Source organism: Monomorium pharaonis, chromosome 9 (genome assembly GCF_013373865.1).
Source record: "Monomorium pharaonis isolate MP-MQ-018 chromosome 9, ASM1337386v2, whole genome shotgun sequence".
Classification (NCBI taxonomy): domain Eukaryota; kingdom Metazoa; phylum Arthropoda; class Insecta; order Hymenoptera; family Formicidae; genus Monomorium; species Monomorium pharaonis.
The window spans coordinates 3,203,936-3,221,628 of record NC_050475.1 but is presented as its reverse complement, the minus strand read 5'-3'; the positions used below and the strand labels follow the sequence as shown (position 1 = coordinate 3,221,628).

At 39.7% G+C, this 17,693-nt stretch overlaps 1 protein-coding gene across 2 annotated transcripts in view; it reads right to left on the bottom strand.

Annotated features, from left to right (window-relative positions):
• Nucleotides 1-91: 91 nt before the first annotated feature.
• Nucleotides 92-17,693, bottom strand: part of LOC105835868 — a 71,309-nt gene continuing 53,707 nt past the window's right edge. For both annotated transcript variants that reach the window (XM_028193424.2, XM_012679487.3), the window contains exons 4-6: nt 13,344-13,557; nt 9,205-9,339; nt 92-8,535 (exon numbers count right to left, since the gene is read on the bottom strand). In XM_028193424.2, coding sequence (XP_028049225.2) covers nt 8,316-8,535; nt 9,205-9,339; nt 13,344-13,557 — 569 coding nt within the window. In that variant the 3' untranslated portion in view covers nt 92-8,315. The remainder of the gene's footprint in view (nt 8,536-9,204; nt 9,340-13,343; nt 13,558-17,693) is intronic.

Here is a 17,693-nt window from a genome sequence, read left to right as displayed (position 1 = left end):
GTGAAGAATTTCGCTTGTTATCCAGCTGAAAGTGCGGTAAGATCGAAGAAACGTGGATCGGGAGTGTCGTCGGGTGAGAAGAGCACGGGGATATGAAGAGCGATTTTATTATACTTGGAATTTCAACTCCTTACACAGTGATCATTGTTAATATACAGTTAGGTGTGTAGGTATCGACACAGAATATCGAGTACAGAGCGCACTACGTCACGTCACCGCGGTCGCGACGGTGACGGTTAATAGTAACGACGGATTAGCGTGATGACAATCATAGCGACAATGATGAGACCAAAGTGTTCAGACGTAACGGTTTCACTATGCTAATTGGGTCTCGGTTGATAAGATTTCTTAAAATGCCTACAGGGAGATTCAGATCTCTCGCCACGTTCGCGGCGGAAAACGATATTCGACTAAACTGAGATATTAAATGAGACGCATAACTGAAAACGAAGGTTGCGCGTTAGGTGACGTTGAGCCGACGTCGACACAGTTCGGTATAAAAAAATTCGTTATCCCTAGAGAAATCTCTTTCGAGAGCGGAATCCTCTCGATTAATAGACGTGTCGCTCTCGGCCCCCCACGTCACGTGACGCGCGCGCGATTACGGAAAGCTGCGGGGGCCCGCGGCACCACGTGTGTGCGACGTACAGCAGTTTACGGGTGTTATATTCGGTTTTCTTTATGTCTCTACAACGCGCGTATAGGCCAGAACTGCTGCCCTTTATTGCCGTTCGCCGCAGGGATAGCACAAGTATAAAACCACAAACATCGACGACCGCGCGTTGATCCGAAACGGCGACCGTATAGCGGAAAGTCGTCGCATCAACGGACACCGTAGACCCTCCGCTCGATTTGGGAAAAGATTGAATTCTCACTGTATCCAATGACCTACATATCGATTTTTATGTAGAGAGTTAAAATTTTCTTTTTTATTTCATTGCTTCACCGATATACTCCTTTATAACGCCAGCCGTCCTCCAGCTATATTATTACACAACAAGCGGTGGAGATATGAAGTTAATGGTTCCTTTTCAATTTGATAAATACGATGACGATGATACCTACGTCCGAAAATCGTAAATCGCGACAGATAATGAATCGATCTATTCTAAGGATACTTCGTTTATTCCTTATTTATCATGGCGTCAGCTTCGCGTCGAAAACGCTTAAGAAACGGGATTTTGTTGGGATATTTATCTTATAACTACAGTGGTATAATAATAATAATAGTAATAATAATAATGATAATAATATCTATACCATATGGATATCTTTAACTGCGTTATATCAAATGTATCGAGTACATTGGAACGATATCTAAACTTAATCAGCCTCTTTATAATCAACAGCTATAAAACTCATCCTTGATGTATCGTAAATTTTATTGGCTATAATGTATAATTATATGTATATCGTAAAAGTACCATGAATGCGGGTCGCTCGAGTCCCGCCGGAAGGACTCGATTCGACATGACGATACGTGAATCGTACGCTTACACCTAATGTCATGTAAAGCCTTTACGCGAGCAAGAGCCGATCAAGTGCAGTTCACCTGTCAAATTGTTTTTACGCCATTAGGCTAAGTTGCTTAATTCTTTTACGAACGATATTCATTTACCTTTCGAGGTAACTGGATTGTTAAAAACTGGAAATTGATGTAACTTTATCAACGTATATTACACATAATTATAAATATTTAGGAATTAATCTTTTCAGTCTGCAATAAATTAACTTTTTATAAAAAACTGTCGTAAATTGACTTTTAAAGCAGATTTCGTCAACTTTTGCGTTACAGCGTCGCAAGCTTCGAAATTACAAAAAAAAGCAGAGAGGTAGGATGTCATTATGAACTTGTCTCTCGAATCGCAGAGAAAATTATCGCAGTTCTAGTCACAGCACGGTAAGCTTCGCGTAAATCCCTCGCGGCAAACTGCACCTTTGCAAACTTGCTCGCTTATAGGCTTCGTTATAATAAGTGAGAATTAAAATTAGTGTAATCACTTGAATCAATCTTATGGCTTACGTGCCTACGCGTTCTATCACAATTTGCCTAGAAAGAAGAAAATACGTATCACCCTTAACTACGTAACCGAAGTTCCGCCATCATCGACTGCAGCGTGAGAATGCGCTCTGCGCCATCCCGTGCAGGATGCGCCGACGAAGAGCGACGAGAGTCGCGTTAATTTCCGACCTTGAGCCTTGCCGACGTTGAAGCAATTCGTCCGAATCACACCGCTCGGAAATTAACATCGTTCGCGAGAATAAAACAAGTCGACCGATTGAAGGAGAACAGAGCGAGAATGCGGAATCTCGAGTCTCTCTATCGAAACTTGAGCGCAACAAACTCGACCTGATCTGTATTGCTGAATTAATCGAAAGCTTCAGCGAAACACAATGGCAAACGGAGGCTTTTGAAGATCTTTAAAGAAATTTTAATCTCAATCTCAATTCAAAGATTAAAATTAAAACGTATCTGACAAGTCCCTCCCTCTAATTTTTGTAAAAAGAGTTTTCGTCCATTGCTGCGTTGAATCTTTCGATAGGAAAAGCATCGCTTTCTACAAATTTCCCACTGTGTCTCTCATAAGCTCCCTTTATGAGCTTGACCCATCTGATCCCACGGTTCCAGTTAAAGACATCGGGCCAACATTGATGAGATTCTCTCGGGGAAACACGTTCTGGAATCCATCCAATTGCGATTTCATTCTCAGCGAATATTACGTTACATACCAGATATCGTATCTAGGCTGCCAAAAGTGGAACAGTGGGACGAAATGGAGCAAAACAGGAGATGATACACGAAATATTCGTTTCGTCCCGCAAGAGAAATTTGTCCTACTTTTTGGCACACGCTTCCCTCGTCTCTCGTTTCGTGACTTAGGGCCGCTCATTATGACAGTGGCGTAAATCAAGTCCTGAAAATCCTTATCAAAAAGTGATTTAGAGCGAGTACATAAGATTAGATTACACCAATGAAGGTGAGAGTCTACGCTTCCAGATTTTCGGTCCGAGGACCGGGGATTAAAATGCCGCGGCCGAAATACAGATTGTATAATCTTGTTCGGGAACTCGATTTTTATTCCACTCTCAAAATAAATGGCGCCAATCGAAATTCTACTCTCGTTCTCACTAGTGGAGATCAATTGATTCGACGAATCGCCTGCGCGATTATTTGTTTTCACATACGCAACATCCTTTTCCACCTCCACTCATTATCCTACGACAGCACGAACAAATGCTATTGAGTGAGCTACATACACGTGTATGCATACTAGACCGTTTACGATTAATGTAAATATATATATATATATATTGTCGAATATATCCAGAAACTCAAGCGCGTCCGCTTAGAGTTCTCGGCGAAACGTTCGCGACGTTTCGACCAACGGTCACTCAATCAAACCGGGGAGGGAAGGGGGGAGGAGGGGGCCCTCGATCAAAACCGATGGAATAATTAGCACGTCACTGACACATGCGGGGAGCACGTAGGCGGCTTTCCGGATTATGCACCGTATACTTTTTTAAAAGCCCCGAACTAAATCGAAACTATGACTGGCGAAAGTTCACGAGTTCATACGCCATATTAATCTTCGTTATTCGTAAAAGGGACAAGGACGTTTATAATTAAATCCCAGTGGTGTTGGGAGGTGTCCGGGCATCCGGAGTAGGATATTGATATATACCGCCTCCTCGTGCGACTTCGCAATTTCATAGCTTCGACTTTTCGTTTAGATGAATGAAAGCGCATACATCCGCGTTTTTGTTAACTCTTCAAAAGCTTTTTTTGCCTTATTTTTCTAGTAAATAAATAACTACGCAGTATATATCTAAAATAAAAAGTGTAAAAGATCGATTTTTAAGTTTTTTTTTTCCTCTCTTAACTTTCCTTTTTCGAAATAACAATTAAATGATAAATTCTTGTAAAAGGATAATATATGTTCTTCTATATCAACGTATTCCAAAGAGTTAACAATATCCTCTCTTCCTCGATACAATCGTAAGCTTATAAAGCGCGTACATCTGTGATCGTTTATCTTCCGATATCCTTTTCTCACTGATAGATACAATCGTGAGCGTGACAAGAGTTCAAAAAATCCTTGAACTGATCGCACGCTCCACGACCGATACCGTCGTCGTCTACCTATACGTATTTACAGGACTAGAATCTTACGTAAAATTTCGGCTGCCTGCTCGAGGAGGACCTGTTTCTTCAAATTCGGGAGAGAGACCTTTGATCGAGAATCGATCGTAGCATCGTCGAGCAAGCAGAAAATTATGAGCACAAACGCGTGTGTTACCTTAAGAGCTACGCTTATCTTAAATCTACTACGCGATTAGTATATCCACCATTTTTCTCCCACAAGAGTTACTCATCACGCGAATTCACCTGGTATTCTAGCTAGCACCATTCTGTAGAGTACTATCGGGACGCCCCTTAACAGATATCGCTCAACTGACATAGTTTTACAAAACGCCTCTAAACTCGGCGCTCATTAAGATACGTTTCCGTACTCTTAAAATAAATAATTAAATCTTTTGGTATATATAGTCAAACATTTACGCAATCATTGTACAATATTTTTATCTTTAAAATAATCTTTTAATAATGTTATTAAAAAAGTATTAATATATATATATATAATACATATATTTCTTCTCGTTTTTCTTATATACTTTCTATATAGTTTTGACTTGTCTACATTTTCTAACATAATCTTAATTGTATTTTTTATTACATTAGATTTATCAGGTTCACGATAAGAATCCGCGAATCGTAAGCTGATCACTGTAGAATATATTCTCTCCCTTTAATAAAGCTCGTATTACCAGTTGTCGCGCATCTGTCTGTTTATATTTTCCGCGAATGTTCGAGCGATACGTGTTAATTAGCGCCACAAAACCCCGTATCCAGTTTCGGTCAATTCCATCAAAAGCACTTAATCCGATTGCCGTGGGCCAGCGTTATGTTAAGGATCGTGTTACTCGTTAAAACCTGCTCTCGTCTTGCCACTTATCGCGAAATGCCAACAACGCGGGAAAAATTTCGCTTCTTGCCTCATTACCGGGATGAGCGATTCCCTTTCTTTTTGACATCGATAATCGCTTACGAAGCGTAACGCATGTCTTTCGTGCTCGATCCAATCGCGAGAGGAAAGTCATTTGAGAATGAGAAGATTGACGATATTTGTCAATATGCGAAATTTAAAACTTTGACGACCTTAATAAGTTTGCAATTTTGTACGGAAATATCTCGATGTTTCGTGATTCATTTGATTATCGTGTTTGAATTCGTGATGTCAAACAGCGAGGTCTGTCCATATTGTAGTGAACAGTAATGGAGAGTAGAATTTAACAAGCTTATCAGAAATACGTTATATGTAATAATAAGCTGTTATCTTTCGTTGGATAAAAAAATACTATTTTTAATATTTCAGCTAGAAACAATTTCAATTTCAGATCTATTATATTTGACATACACACCGTCCGTAACGAGTCAAAAGTAAAATATTTATAGTAAAATAAAAAATTTTTAACCGCCAATCATTAAATATTACGAATTCAAGTTTCCGTAAAAATTGTTCACATTTCATTTCTGCGTGCAAATCAGAAAAATAAAATAAGATTAACTTAACCGAGGTTTTACACTTAAAGATCATTAAAGTTTACTTCAATACAAGAACTACTGTGGAATGTTAGATGTTTGAGACTTCCGAGACTTTCTTTTAATTCTTTCGGTCATCTTTCCCCTCACCATTCTATCAAACCATGATGTCGTAATTCATTCAAAAAGTTTACTCGAAATGTTTCTCTCGCTGCCTCTTCTCACGATTTTTAGCAACACGATTGTCTTCTATAATAGATTGTCAATAATTACAGTCGTTCTGTTCTCGTTTCGATCTGATTCTTACTACCTGACCTACTAATCGATACTTTGAGTAATCCCTATACCGATATTTATGCAGAATTATTAATTCTTCAGTCTCCATGCGCTCCTCATTTCAAAAATTACATAAATTATTTATGACCGCGGAGAAACCAATGTGAATTCATATATGATATTTCGCACGTGACAAATGATCCCATATAAATTCAGTAGTGACAATCAACCGTGACAAATAATTCATGCCATTTCTTAAAACCATTAACGTAAAGTATGACACAATTTCTCTAAAAATTATCATCCCTATTACATTTTAAAAACTGAACAATTTTTTAAAAAATGACAAATGCTTACGGAAGCCAATTTATTCAAAGCCAACGCCGAGAAAAAAAAGAGGCTACCGCGTTATAAATCGCACGGGGAATTTGTTGTATTACGTAGTATAAGCGTTGGTTAGATGTTTCTTGTTGAATTCGATGAATCGAGTCGGAGATAATCCGCCTGGATTAAAAATAACAACGTCACCTCGATCCTACACGCGAATTGGACCGAACATCCCATCGACCCGTCTAACCGAGCTTTGAACTCCTGCCAACGTTCGTATGATCCGGTTTATCTATTCAGATAACGTATTTACCTACCTGGATCAAAATCGGGAGTTTTCACTGCTCTCGATATCGATTTTCATAACTGATATTGAAGATTCGGCCGTAAGAGAGAGAGGGAGAGAAAGAGACAGGGAAAGAGAGGGACGGGAGATTGTCCTCTCAATCACCCCTCCATTAGCAAGGAAAGATGCCTATGAATACATAATGCCTACTCTGATAAATGCGGTTTAGAATATTTGCCTCTATCTCAATATTGCTATTTTGTTAGAGTTCTATTTTACACTGATAATAAGAAATTTTGACAAATTGATCTTCCAGATTACATGATAAAATGTAATAATGTGCAAACGTATCTGACCCTAAACTGCTGCTGTGACAAATCTAATAATAATCCACGAGACCGGATTCGGCGCCGGAAAGAAGCTAGGAAGAAGTGAAGTCGCAAGGGCGAGAGGGAGGAAGGGGGACTCGGATTGATCTCGACCTCTCTCACTTCGTTGAATCTCTCTGATATCTCGAGGGGACGTGCTAAATCGCGCGCGAGGATACCTTACGGACTATTTTTGGCCTGAAACGCGCCCCGTTGCGACGAATATCTACCAGGATGTAAATGTTCGAGACGGTTGGAGCTTGGCGGTAGTGTAAATAGGAAGGCGTGTCGCTCGACGCGGGTCGGGAATAACTGAGACTTAATTAATGCGCCGCCGATAGTGCGAAACCGTGCTGAGTGCCTCCCGGAGGTTTTAGCCCTTTCGACACGCGAGAAAGGTACACGCCAACTTTAACGCACCGCTGAGAGCAGTTAATTGCGTCCTTAATGCGCAAACAGGCAAATAATGTCGTTTCGTTATCCGCAACGTAATCTGCAACGGGATTATTGCACGGCTTTGTTAAGAACTTGTATAAAAATGTAGGACTCGCAGAACAAGAGAGCCTCACTTAATTATTAACGGCAACGCCGACGTCAAAGTAACGATCGCGGTCATTCTCCGGACGAAAAATATGCGAAAGACTCGCTTATCTTTCCCCATTTCCGGATTTTCATACCTTGCGGGTTGACGGTGTAATTTTCGAAGGTTAAAAGACATGCGTGCCAAATAGCATCTCTGATCAGTACCGCGCGCCATGTACTTCTCTGGTACATACTCAATAATGCACAGTAGCGTTGTGATAATAATAATGTAGCATGGCGCGAATCGAAGCGCGATCGATCCACTACGACTTGGAAACGCAAATCTCTCTCGTTTTTATTTCGCGAATCCTATTATACGGGAAAATTTCTCGGTTGTAATTTCTTTCGTGATAAATCCGCACGAATATGATTTGCCATCTTGCGTTAGACATTGAGGGACCCTGAGCACGGTTTTCAATCGGCGTATCGTCGGGCAAACGACAGTCAAGCTATCGGTTCGCGTAGAGTTAATCAAGCGGTAAAAAGTGATGGGATCCCACCATGATGAGGTCCCTCGTTACTTAACCCCTCGTTGACGATGGTTCCAACCCTGTCGGAGTCTCGCGTCGATTGCGATTTAAAATGCTCGCGCTTAAAACGAAGTGTACGGTTTTTGGACCGCGATCGACATTAACCGACAGTTAAAAATCATCGTCAATCATTTGCCTTCGTCGGACAGTCTTATCTACGCGATGAGATCAATTAATTCTCAGTTACCCGAATCGAATCGGCGCGTGACGCGTGATCTTCGTCATCGCAGACGAGCGCGACGCATCTAGATCGAGAGCGGTTGCTCGTCGCAACGGTGCACGAAGCCATGTTGCTGCTGCTGCTGCTGCTGCTGCTGATGCGGCTGCTGTCGTTGTTGCTGCTGTCATCCGCTGTTCTGCTCGGGTAACAGTATGCTGACGGATTTACGGTTCGCCGTGGAGACGGCGGTGTGATGGCCGCTGTTGGTCGTGGCCAGGGCGGACGTCGGTGGTAGTGGCCGATGGGATGGCGCGACCACGCGCACCTCCGGCCTAGGTGAGGCCTCCCTCAAGGGGCTATCGACGCCCAGCTCCTCGGGGTTCGTCGCCACCACCGCCGACGGTCTGCAACGACCACGAAAAGGCCGTTCGCCTCGTGAGTGCGCGTACGTTCGCCTCGGCCGCCGGCGTCACGTTTAACCCGTCAGTCCGTAAGACGAATTCGTATTTCGTGCACTTTCAGATAAGCTCGGTCCGAGATGGGTGACTTGAATTTTTCCTCTGTGCATTTTGCTTTTAAGATTCTTTTTGTTTTTTTTTTTCCGTTGCGAAGATGTGTGATATGTACTTATTGAGTTAGTTTATTCTCTTTAGAATTGTAAATTCAGTCGTTTCAAAGGATGAAGCAGTAGCGTGTTAAATCTCGAGCTTACGGACTGGGAGTTAAAAGACAACGGCGGAAAATTCATGCATTTTATCGACTAAATTGCTATCTTCGGCATTAACGAATGCAGCATTAATAAACCGAATAAATGAAGCTACTGGAATATCCCGTCGGAATTTGTCGATTCGTATTCAATTTAAAGCTGTTATACAAATCAAAATAAATAAATAAATTTTACATCACCGATTTCAATTTAGAGCTGAAATTAGAGAGACTGCTCCGTTTTTTGTTTTTTTCGCGGAGGCGCTTAATTCATTTGGCAAAGTGTGCTCCGTTCGCTCACTCGCTTGCTATCGGTATTTGTTTTCCGACGCATCGGAATCAAGTGAAATAAAACGGAATTTACCTACCTGTGCTGCGGGGGCGGCGTGGGCGTTCGCGACAGGGGGAAGCTGGCGACTTCCCTCGTCACCGAGAGCGAACGGATCGATCCGAATGTTTGGTCCGGCGATAAATTGGCCCCGACGCTTTGCACCATGCCGCTACTGGAACATGGACATGGATCGGTTAATTGCCAATTAAACTATCCACGGGGCATGCTCACGCGGCTCCTAACGGCGTGCCTTTCCGTCTTCTTCAGGCTTCTTTCCGGGTGTATCTCAACTTCAAGTGTGACTCAATTCGATTCAACTTTGTTCTTACGTGTTTCATGGAATACAAGTGAATCACTTAACCGAGAGGGGGGGTCTCGGTCCAACGGTACGTTAACAAGGGAAGTTTGGCGACCCGTGAATTCAAACAGATTTGAAACTTCGCGCGCGGAGTACAGATTTTCAGGGATGAGGCGAGCCCCTTCAAAGAGATAAACCAATTCTTTCGAGTTTCTCTTGAATAGCTCGGATATCGTCCAAATTATCGCAGTAAAGTTAAATAGAAAATATTACGCTCTTTTCTGAGAGACATAAAATCGTCCTCGGGATTCTCGATAGGAATCAACGTGAGATTTCAGTCATGTTCAAGCGTGCAATGTGAGAAAGAACGTTTATATATCAAATGTTGAAAAACTTATTCTTGAGAATTTATATATATATATATATATATATGGAATTTTGAAAAATTAACGTTGTCAAATGCCATAAAGTAGAGCGGGTAGGAAAGAAAAATTCCCGACATCGCAGTATACGATGTGCGCGCTAGTTTCAGTACGCTGCAATTTGTGAATACACGTCCTCGATTAAATATATGCTTAATGATCGCGAGATGACGCATCTAATCCATTCTTTTTCCCAATGTTCTTACAAACTTCACACGCCGTTGCTCCCGGCAAGGTTCTGCCGGATTACAAAGACGTGATTAATGCCGCATGCACGCAAGACGTTAATCACTTTCCCATTCGTACCATGCTAAAATGCGTTATTAAGTCCGACTCTCGATCACGCCTCTAAAAGAAAAAACGTTATGAATATCCGCTTTATATTCGAAACGCGATTAGGCGCCTGTCATCGATATAAAAAGAAGCGAGGAAGTTTTCTTTTTGTTATCATCGATATGAGCTAGGAAGTACAGTGCGGATTCTCTGCGCTTCGTACAGACAAGGGAGAATCCAGGGCGAGAGCGCGCGGAAAAATCCCCAGAAGCTTACGGTACATATGAAAACTCGCACACGTATCACGGCTTACAACAGATATACGACTTTGACACGAGTCAGCCCTCGCCCTCTCTCTTCCACGCCTCGTCGCGCCGTTAACATTTGTCAAGTGACGAAAAGCCCCCTGAATTTGAGAGCCGGGCAAAGAGCCAATCGATAACTTCGATAGGTACGGGCTATAGACACACCTACGCATTCAATTTGCCTCTACACGCGAGACATCTGCGCCCTTCGCTGAAAGAACGTCCCGTTCTTGTCCCACGTTCTACTAAGAGCCGCGACTATTTTAAGGATTAAAACGCGACCACCAGGGAGGCGGCATAAGCGGCCTTCTTCGTAGAATATCTCTAAATGCGATTAAAACGCAAGATACGCGGAAAGCGGTATAGCCGTTAGACATCGCGAATAGAAAATGTATCACGGATATCTTTGAAAAAATGTCCCGTTCTTTCGAGAGAGAATGTTTCCCATATTTTAATTATTCAATATTTTAATAAAAATTTTCTTAGCTAATTAACATTTTTTAATCGGTTTTAAATCGATTTAGGAATTCTTTACATAAATGCACAAAGAGTAAAGCGCAAAGTGTATCAAAAGCGCTTATCAAAGCGTACGAAGATGAGACAAGCCTGCCTATTCGCGATGGATATCAACAACGTGTCTTGCTTTCGTACCGCGGGAATACGCGGAACGATTATCGAACGACAGGCCGGGAAATGGTTGATCAAAGTGGATGGTTATCGATATTGCAGCAGGGGCCCTGGGTGCTTTGAGAGATGCCATGAATTATTCATTCAGACCCGACCGGGCATGTCAGGATGTCGAAGTTATATCCGACAAACTCGCTATTCCGCTCATATCCGCTGAATTCGCGAACTTCTCGGAAAGATCGGTTCTCTACGCCAAGGGAATGCGTTAGACGAAGGTCTTCTGGAAGGACCTCTTCGCCGAGAAGAGGGGGAAAAAAAGAGAATAATTTCGTAAATGAAAAAGTTCAACTTCCAGCAGATGTGCAGATTTAAAAGCATACGATTTTTAAAGAGAATGTTGCGAAACCGCGCAAGCTGAACAACATCTGAAGTTTTGCACAAGTTGATAATTCTGAGGGAAAGCTGCTTCAGCCCTTAAATTATGCGGTAATGACGTCTCATATATCGCAAAAAGAGCCCTCTCTCCTGTTCTTGTTTCCATTTATTTATAGTGATACATTCGTTCCAATTTATGAGCACCAGCGCATCGTACAAAAAATTGTAGCGCATTTATCTCGTTGCTTTGCATTTACTTTTATGGCATAACCTTGAGAGCAGCGTAGAACATTTTATTCGCATAAAGAAAAGGGGAGAGAGGAACTGGGAAACTCCGTATATATTAATATGATAATATAATACTTTCTACACATAATTAGAATACTTGAAAGTTACCGTTTCATATTTTACTTTGTGCATTTATATAAAAAATTTGCAAGTATAAAAACACAATATTGGTCTTACAAAGTTTTCATAGACAACAAAATAATATTAAAAAGTTTCTGAATATTGTCCTCACAATATATTAATGAAAATTATACAGTCGGAAATGACTGTATCGTTATAGCACGTGCGGAAGGTCGCAATTAAAAGTTAACGGTTCATTACATGCAAGAGCAAAGTCATTAAAAGTCCAAACAAATTTTTAATGAATCTATAAACGTGCAAACTGATTCTAACAATTTTAGCACAGATTATTGCAAATAAACATATTATGCATAGTGTTATATATAAATCATAATACGCGCATCTTCGGGTTTTTCCATTTTTCATAACGTTAATTGTTATCCCATCGTGGCACGCAACAAAAAATCGTTGCATAAATAAAAGAGGAAGCCTTAGTCATCGTACGTTTATCGACTACTCCAATATCAAATGCAACGATATCGTTACCTCTTTTACTCCAGCAATAAATAAATTCAATATGATAGAAAAGCATTTCTTTAAGCCTAATGACGTCAGAAAAACTCCAAACAATTATATACACATTTTTTTACATTCTTAAATGCAATCAAATTTATTAAATACTTATTCATGAACTAATTATTAAGTCTAATGTGAGGTAAACAAAAAATGTTTCTTTTTCCGAAATGATCCTTTTCCTGTGACTTATTATCATAGAAAAGTCATGTTGTCTCGTTAGTCACGCACACTTCTGGTGACAAAAATTGAGGAAATCAATATGACGATTGACGTATACGTGGAAGGAAATTACAATGGATCAGTGACGAATTAAAGCGTACGTTGACTATCGCCGGCTATGAACTTTGCGCGGCTTACACTACCGAGCTATGTTTATCTTACGGCTGGATATAATGCCTGATAAAATATGTATGGAACCTATTTTGAGTGGACATGGCCTTTACGCGAATGAAAACCGATGTCGCTGCTATGTCGAAAACGGAACTCTGCAACGTTCCTCGCGAATTTACATAATTACGGTGGACCTTCAGCGTCGCTAATTGCCTCTCGCGATGCTTCTTGAATGAGAAACTTGAGTCGCATTTAGCTTCATATTCGAGACGGCCATGTAGAAAATACCTTGCCCCCAATTTGGCAAAAGGAAGCAAACAAACTTGAAAATGTTTTAAAGAAAAACATAGAGAAAATATTACGACAGCTAGAACGGTAAATACGCGATGTTCCTAACATAACATAAAAATCGAACATAAACATCGAACTTCGCGGTAAACGACTATTTTTACACTCGACACAATGGCATTTATAACGATTTATGCTTTTCATTATAACGCGGAGTTTGAAATCCCTCGGTTTCGCCAAGCTCGACGTATATAATAAATCGAATCTCGGCGTTAGCCGATGTCAAAGGTAAAATAACGTATACGACGTATATTAGAGTATGAGCTGTACTCACCTGACGGAGCCCGAAGTCACCAGGAAGGGCATGGGCGTCGGGCACGGGCTCAAAGGTGAGCTGCTCACGGAGCTGCGGGTGCTGCTCAAAACGGAGTGCGGACACTGCGGCGGGCCTACGTGCGGTCCGCCCGCACCGCTTCCGCCTTTGCTAGACGCACGGCCTTTCAGACACGGAATCTTCGGCCACCCGCTTACGTCCTTGCCAGACACCCCTGAAACAACACACGTATTGGTTATTTTAGGAACGGCCGAAACCCAATGAAATCACAGCAGCGGATTGCTCAACTGATTAGACTCAGAAATTAACATATTTCATTTTGAAGAATATAAAGTAAATTTGTTGTTGATTAAAGTAATTGTCACTCAATAATTCAAGGCTGACTCAAGTATATTTTTAACGAATTAAGTTTCAACAAGAATTACATAACATCGTACTTTTCACTTTTAATCTGAGATAAAGTTCACTTCAACGAGTTCACTTCACTTTTATATCAAGTGTACTTAGGGAGATAATCAGAATGTTATAGCGATTTTTTCGATGTATTAAGCTACGCAAATCAAGGAAGAATAAGTGATATACCACTTTTACACTTAGGTTAAACTAGCGTACACCAGTGCGCACTAGCACAGTTCGATCAAATTCGCTATTAGATAGTTACAAAAATAATTTACTTAAGTTGGCACTATATGAAAATATTGGTTGTAAAGATCTATTTCTGAACTGTCATTTGGTACTTTGCAACGTATTTTACATATAAATATAATGAACAGATTATAATAGACCATGCCTCACAACAAAACATACTCCTAGTCTAAAAGCGTATCATGGCAAAAAATTGTTGGTATTTTTAATACCTGCCTCAACACCTCATTGTAATCAGGAACAAACTCCTTTATTTAACCCTTTTTTTAACAAACTATTCAACTATTTTGAAAATATAAACTTCCGTTTAATTTCAAGTCGCACGTGTGCATAAGAACTTTTAGAATAAAATGACAAACATGTAACTTGATACACATTTAATAAATTTGCACTTAAAAAGATATCGTTAATAAAGGAATATTAAGAGATAAGAAAAAGAACATCGTCAACTCGGAAATTCCAGTTTTAGTAAATTTTTACACGTAAGAAAGAAAATCTGGGAAATGAAAGAAAGTTGCTACGAAACTTTTAGGGAAGAAACGTAAGGTCTTTGCCCTATGTGAATTTCTTTCGATATCCATCTCGGGAACCATTAAGAGTTAACCACACTATGCGTGCTGCACGCTTATCATGCGTATCGTGCCGTAATGTCGTTGCGCTCCTCCCGTATTACATTATTGCTGCGCCGGGGATAATGCGACGTTTAGTATGCAAAAGGGAAGCTTTCGCGACCTCTTTCGAATCCAGCACGATTTGAATATACAAGGCAGTGTTGTGGTGATTTGACGAGGCGATACACGTAGAACGTCTCTCTTGGTCGTTTAGATTTCCGTTAGGAGATAAAAACCGAACACACATTAGCAGATGTATAGATGAGGAGACACATAGATGGCAACTAGATCCGCTCTTCGTTTGACACTATAGCGGACTCTAAATAACGTGTGTCATTAATCAACGAGGTAAAACTGTGTTTGAAAAGATAAAAGAATCTTTACATTGAGAAAAATATACATAGAAATTTATATTTGCAAAATATAAATTTGTAATGTTTCAAGGAAATAATAAATCTTTATTAAAATACAAAAAAAAATTTATTTTTACACTGAAAAAAAAAGTAACATATTCAATAATATGTTATTGCCAATTACAGATATACTCAATACAATAATATATGCTATTGCAGTATCAACATTGTACTTGCATTAATAGCAAATATTATTGTATTGAGTATTTTATGTTGGCAGCCCGCAATCACATATGTTATTGGCTATGTTACATTTTTTTTCTGTGTAGCAAATAAATCAATCAATAAGAAAAATGAGATTTCACAAAAAAGGTACTTAGAAATTTATATTTGCGGAATATATCAGGAAATAAATCTTTATTAAAATACAAAAAAAATTTTAATTTCTAGCAAATAAATCAATCAACAAGAAAAATGAGATTTCACAAAAATAAGACATGTTTCACAGAGTTGAAATGTATTTCATAAACAAAAAATATACTTCGTCATCACAATGAAAATTATTTATAACCAATAAATATCGAGAAAACTTTACAAGCTTGGTAACATTTGCTTACTAATATTTCAAATTTTTTTCAATGTAAACATTAATTTAAAAACCGTCATATTAAAGAATATTAAAAAGTTCTGAAAAGTTCAAGAACGCATTTTTTTAATATACGCAAAAAAATAATATTTAGAACAAAAGCTATTTAGCTAAGAATTTTTTTAATAACAATGTTATATTTTATGTAACAAAACATTTAATTACTTAAAAATATTCCAATTAAATAGCTCTATCTGAAGGCATTCATTTCTTTTTCCTAGAATAAATTTGATTGACGACGATCTTAGTTCCGATATTGGCAAGAAAAAAATTAATTCGATGCCAAACAAAACGTTGGAATGAAGATAAACATGAAATTTTGTATGCGAGGAACGTGAATAAATTCTCGAAATGTTGAACTCTCCATTTTAACGCGCGGTGTGTAATTTTGCCAAATTTATTACGCCCAAAATTCAGGAATGCTCGTTGGGGATTCCTGGGTGCTCACGGTCGCTCGCCAATTAAATTCTAGCTACCTTCCTGCGTCAACGTTGGATAATTCAAACGGGAAGGAAGCGGCGCTCCAGCCACTGCTGGTGCAATGCGGTGGACAAGTACAAGCATGAAATTTGTAACGCGGTCGGACTCTCGAGTTGAGAGGATCTACACGGAGCGCGGGACACTCGGTTCTGCAATTCGATTCTTCCAACAATGGAGATCACCGACAAGAACTGGTTGCCTACGTTTTCGTTTCCCAGCTATGTATCCTTCATGTGTACGAGCGCGAAAAAAAATTATGGCTCTTGCCAAACACACGACTGCCACGGCACTCATGTCGTAACACTCCCACGAGGCGGGGAAAAGTCGATGGAATAGATGATGCTGTGTAACGCTTGCACTTTTCATCGATAACGTAAGTTGCGGAGTCATTTTATTGCGATCGAAATATTTCATGTAGTGCCGGATAAATATTCAAGTATATCTTTATAATGATAAATGTATTATATTAATAAAATGATTTATGATAAGCAATTTCTCCATAAATATTATTAAAAAATATCTGTAGAAGCCTCGCATCCACAAATTTGCATATTGACAAAAAACAACATGATTATTGGTCTATACAAATGAGATATATAGCATTTTTCCTCATAATATATGCTGAGATAGACTATTAATATAATAACTTGATAAATTTCTGTGAAGTAATTCTAGCTTCCTAAAACTCTTTAAACAAAAATATTTGCAATATTGTAAGATGAAAGGTTACGGAGATTAATTCCGGGGAGGTTAATCTTTTCTTCTAGGAAATCAAACACAAAATCTTTTAACGAAGGCTACGTTAACGCGGAATTCAAAAGATTCGAGAGAACTCTGAACACATGTAGCGGCATCGAAATAAATAAACAGTTCATTATAATTGTTAAAAAAAACATCCAGTATTATTTAAACATTTGATAAGAATTGTTAATTCTAAAATTATTATCCATTTCCACTTGTACCTAACGATTTCAATTATTCCCTCTCGGTTATTCATTACTTTTATAGCAGCCGCACAAAAGCTGTCGAGCTAAATTCGATTTATCGGCGAGGGTGAGGGTGTACGAGCGTGAATGTTGTGTAATGCCTCTATTCATGTAGTCGTCGCGCAAGAATCGCTTAATCTCGAAGTCAATAGCCGTCACTCTACTTCCGTCAGAAATTCCTCGGACTTCGTAAAGCCGGACAATAGTAGAAAAAAATAACGCAGAGGCGGAATAGTGGATATTGCGCCATCGGTACAAATCGCGCTGACAATAAGAGAAGAAGAAGAAGAAGAAGAAGTCACAGTCCAGAGGCCGAAAGTATCGGAAAACTGTTCGATATTCGTTTCCAGAATGAGCTCTTCGAGTAGAGTTTCGTCGCGCGAGGAGGACAAAAAGAAACAGGGGAACGTGACGGCGAGGCCTGGGAGTCCGCCGGGATTTGTTTCTGACCAACGTCCAGAATCTCAATAAACTCACGGCGAACCGCCAATCGATTACCAGCATCCACGTATCTGCGGGTACGTCTCAGATTTATCGTCTTCCGTTTTTAATTAAAAGCAGCCGCGAAAGAAAGAAGAAACTTCCATCTCGGATCGTAATTGGAAACGATTTAAAAAAAATTAAAAAGT